This window comes from Theobroma cacao, chromosome 2, assembly GCF_053813885.1.
Source record: "Theobroma cacao isolate CCN51 chromosome 2, ASM5381388v1, whole genome shotgun sequence".
In the NCBI taxonomy this organism is placed as follows: Eukaryota; Viridiplantae; Streptophyta; class Magnoliopsida; order Malvales; family Malvaceae; genus Theobroma; species Theobroma cacao.
The window spans coordinates 38015497-38019849 of record NC_142640.1 but is presented as its reverse complement, the minus strand read 5'-3'; the positions used below and the strand labels follow the sequence as shown (position 1 = coordinate 38019849).

Here is a 4353-nt window from a genome sequence, read left to right as displayed (position 1 = left end):
TGGGTAGGGTAATTTGCTTCATGCCTCTTTAGCTGTCTAGAAGCATAAGCCACAACTTTTTCATCTTGCATCAATACGCACCCTAACCCCAACTTTGAGGCATCACTATATACTACAAATCCCTTACCATTAACAGGAAGTGTTAAAACGGGAGCGGAGGTTAACCGGTTCTTTAGCTCCTGAAATCGATTCTCACAAACATCATCCCACACAAACTTAACTCCCTTACGAGTTAGACGGGTCAAAGGAGCTGCTATTAAGGAAAACCCCTGAACAAACCTCCGATAATAACCGACTAATCCGAGGAAACTACGAATCTCCGTCACTGTCTTAGGTTGCTCCCATTGTAAAATTGCCTCTACTTTCTTAGGATCAACATATATTCCAGTTCTCGATACTACGTGTCCCAAGAATACCACTTCCTGTAACCAAAACTCACACTTCGAAAACTTTGCATACAACTGTCTTTCCCTCAAAGTTTGTAATACTATACGCAAGTGGGCAGCGTGCTCATCATTATCTCTCGAGTAAACCAGTATGTCATCAATGAACACAATAACAAACTTGTCCAGGTAAGGGTGGAACACCCTATTCATGAGATCCATAAAAGCTGCCGGTGCGTTAGTTAACCCGAAAGGCATGACCAAGAACTCATAATGACCGTACCGAGTCCTGAACGCTGTCTTGGGTACATCTTGTTCTTTAATCCTCAACTGATGATACCCAGACCTTAGATCAACCTTGGAAAACACTGTAGCTCCCTGTAATTAATCGAAAAGATCATCAATCCTCGGTAACGGATACTTGTTCTTAATGGTCATTCTGTTAAGCTGTCGGTAATAGATACATAACCGAAGTGTACCGTCTTTCTTTTTCACAAATAAAACCGGTGCTCCCCATGGAGATATACTAGGGCGTATAAAACCCTTGTCCACCAACTCTTGCAATTGTACTTTCAACTCCTTCAACTCTGCTGGAGCCATTCTATATGGAGGGATAGAAATAGGTGCGGTACCTGGAAGTAAATCAATAGGGAACTCAAGCTCTCGATCAGGAGGCAGTCCCGGTAAATCATCAGGAAATACATCAGGAAACTCACTTACTATCGGGACATCCTCTAACTTAGGTTCCCCCTTTGAAGTATCAATTACGTATGCCAAATAAGTCGGATACCCTTTCTGCACTAATTTTGAAGCTTTGATGGCCGAGATTACACAGGACGGTAATACTCGGCGTTTCCCTACAAACACAATCTCTGCTCCCTCCGAATTTCGGAGAATAACTTCCTTTCGGAAACAATCCACGTTCGCTCGATGTGCAGTTAACCAGTCCATACCCAATATTAGATCAAAATCTAAGATCTCTAGAGGAATTAAGTCACCCCTAAATTCTTCCTCGCCTACCCTTACCCCATAGTCTCTATAACAACTGTTTCTAACTAGCTTTTCTCCTAAAGGGGTGTGAATTACAATTTCTTCCTCTAATGGTGACAAGTTTCTATCAGCAATTGATGCAAATGTGGTGCTCACATAAGACCTATCTGAGCCAGAATCTATCAAAACATAAGCATCTTTATCAAATAAAGACATAATACCTGTCACTGCTCCAGGTCGGACTTGTGCCTCATCTTCCGTCACAGCGAAAACTCTTGTCGAGGTACGAGTCTATGGTCTCGAAGGTGGATGTGCCGGGGTATTACTCTCCACACCGGACCGTATGGCCACTCCCTGTCTCGGTGGCAACCCAGAAGAATCTCTCCTCTGTATATCAGTGCGAGCTGGTGAAGATGATGCAACTACCGTGGCTCGTCCTAACCGTGGGCAATTACTCCTAATATGACCCGTTTGTCCACATTGGAAACATCTTGTTGGCTCTCTACATAGCCCACTATGATAATTCCCACAATTTCTGCATCTGTCAGAACCTCCGAAACTCTTCCCAGAACCAGTCATAGCAGATCTGCTAAACCTCGAAGGTCTCTGTTGTGATGGTGGAAATGGAGGTCGAGGAGATGTCACGGAAATAGAAGTAGTACTCCCTGAAATCGCTGAGTCCTTGCCTCTTTTTACTGGCTGACTAGAAGACATACCAGGATTCCTCCTTTTTGCAAACTCAGTCCGAATCCTCCTATTCTCAGTCGCGAGCTTCTCAGCTCGTAAAGCCATCTGTACCACCTCCTTATGCGGCTCCCTACCAGTCACTGTCATCCGCTCTCTAATCTCATTACGGAGCCCTTCCTCGAAATAACTGGCCTGATCCTGCTCAGATTTCACCAGATCCGGCACATATAACATCAACTCGTTAAAACGAGTCTCGTACTCCTCTACAGTTAGATTTCCCTGTTTCAAACTCAGAAATTCTCTCTTCTTTTCTTTTTGATGGAAATAAGTGAAATACTGACCATCGAATTCCCTGAGAAAATCAGACCATGTCTGAGGAGTAGCGGAACGGGACTTCACCGAATTCCACCAAGTACGAGCCCTCTTCTCTAATAATCTCGTAGCCACCATCAGCTTCATGTCGTCGTCTAATCTCATATCAGAGAGTGTCTCTGAAACCTGATTAATCCAGTCCTTTGCCACAGTGGCATCCAACTCACCCGTGAAAGATACACAACCCAATTGCCTAGCCTCCTTCAGCTTCTTGGAAATGGATACATCCTGTACTGGTGGTGGAACTAAAGGAGTAGTTGGAGGCACTACAGGTGGAACTTGACCAGTCTGAGCTTGACCAGCCATTGCTGCAAAGAAAGCTGCCAATGCTTGTGCTGCCTCAGTAGGCATGGCAGGAATACCCGTAGGTGGCTGAGGAGATGGAGGATGTGGAGGACTATTGGCCTGCTCAGCAGCAGGTGCTGCCCGAAGGGTAGATGCAGTTGATTCCTCCTCTACTGTATTTGGCTGATGACGTTGGGAACGACCTCTTCCCCTCCCAACCGATCTAGTGAGAGGTGGGCGTCCGCGTCGAGGAGGCATAATAATCTATAAGAGAAAACGAGTAAGCTTAGGGAACCTTAGGCTCTATATGAAAATGCATGCATTCTATTCAACCTAACTTAACTTAATCCGGGGCCACACTGATATTGTAAATTTTTAAAACCACTTTAAAACCAAAAACTCTTATCTTTAAAACCAAAAGCTCTGATACCAATAGAATTGTCACGACCCGGAACCTCCTTCAGGCCCATGACAATTGCCGCGACGTCCCGATTAACACTCATTATCCAAAATGCCAACCGGAACCCCGCAAGGCTTACATATCTGTTTTTTTTCCTTTCCTGTGAGCAATCATTGTTAAATATCGAGTTTTTAGAGAATATATACTATTTTAGATAAAAAAACAATCAAAATAAAATTTTCGCCACACAGGGGTATTTTGGTCATTTTTTTTCTCAAAAATTTCAAAACTAGCTAAAACGTAATATACAAGTACAAAATACATAATTCATATTCAAAATGAATTTAAAAGTCTAAAATCTTCATTTAAAACGAAATTACGGTTATTTGAATATAATAAGAAAATAAAAGAAATATTAAGGGAAATATTCTATTTTCTTATAAAACAATATTTATAGAGTTATACGTGAATAATTTTTATAGCGTAAAAGCTAAATAAATTTATACATATTGAAATACAGTAAGCCAAAATATTTAATTTAATTTACAATAACAAGAGGGCCCCCGAATAAACAAAAGTAAAGAGGACTGTGAACCTACGATTTGGAAAATGCAGATCCAATGGTAGTCCTCGATGAGATCAGCTATCTACAGTCTATACTGAACCTGAAATGAGTGGAAAGGAGTTGGGTGAGATTTTGCAATCCCAATGAGTAAACAGACATTATCATAAATATCTAAAGGCGAGTAAAATGGAGGCAAGTTTAAACAATAAATTTCAACCCATTTCATAATGTTTTCAATTTATTTCTTAAACCATAAAATATTTGTAATTTACCAAAATAGTTGTTAAGGCTTATGTCTTTTATTAAAACAAGGCTCAAGCCAAAACTAATCCTCGGGGATACCTTGGCCGAGGCATCTAACCGAGTCCGCCAAGGGTGTTAAAATATTCACACGTGAAACACATTTTTATTTTTAAAACCAGCCGTTCCTTGGCGTTGGCCGAGTTACACATTCACGTGGGGGTTCGACGTGAAGTGAGCTCTAATACTACCCCGGGAGTTACCCTCCTCGCCTCTACAACCGGAGTAACTATATAACTGGATTTACCGTGCCCCTCTAATAGGCAGTCCACGAAAACCCGTCACTGCAGTGACTAACCCACCAATTTTAATAAAATTTCGACAGTATAACGTGGCTTTTATTTATTTATCCAGCCTGCATAGTAAAACAA

General features: G+C 41.7%; 1 protein-coding gene across 1 annotated transcript; it reads right to left on the bottom strand.

The window, feature by feature from the left end:
* Positions 1–1664: 1664 nt before the first annotated feature.
* On the bottom strand, positions 1665–3783 carry LOC148764233 (uncharacterized). The gene is made up of 2 exons (XM_088803562.1): positions 3717–3783; positions 1665–2981 (listed from the first exon to the last, which is right to left on the bottom strand). The coding sequence occupies exon 2, from the start codon at positions 2973–2975 to the stop codon at positions 1665–1667; it is 1311 nt and encodes a 436-aa protein (XP_088659688.1). The 5' UTR covers positions 2976–2981; positions 3717–3783.
* Positions 3784–4353: the final 570 nt, after the last annotated feature.

Excerpts from the sequence above, each read along its gene's own strand:
- LOC148764233 (XM_088803562.1), bottom strand. The coding sequence starts at position 2,975 with ATGCCTCCTCGACGCGGACGCCCACCTCTCACTAGATCGGTTGGGAGG.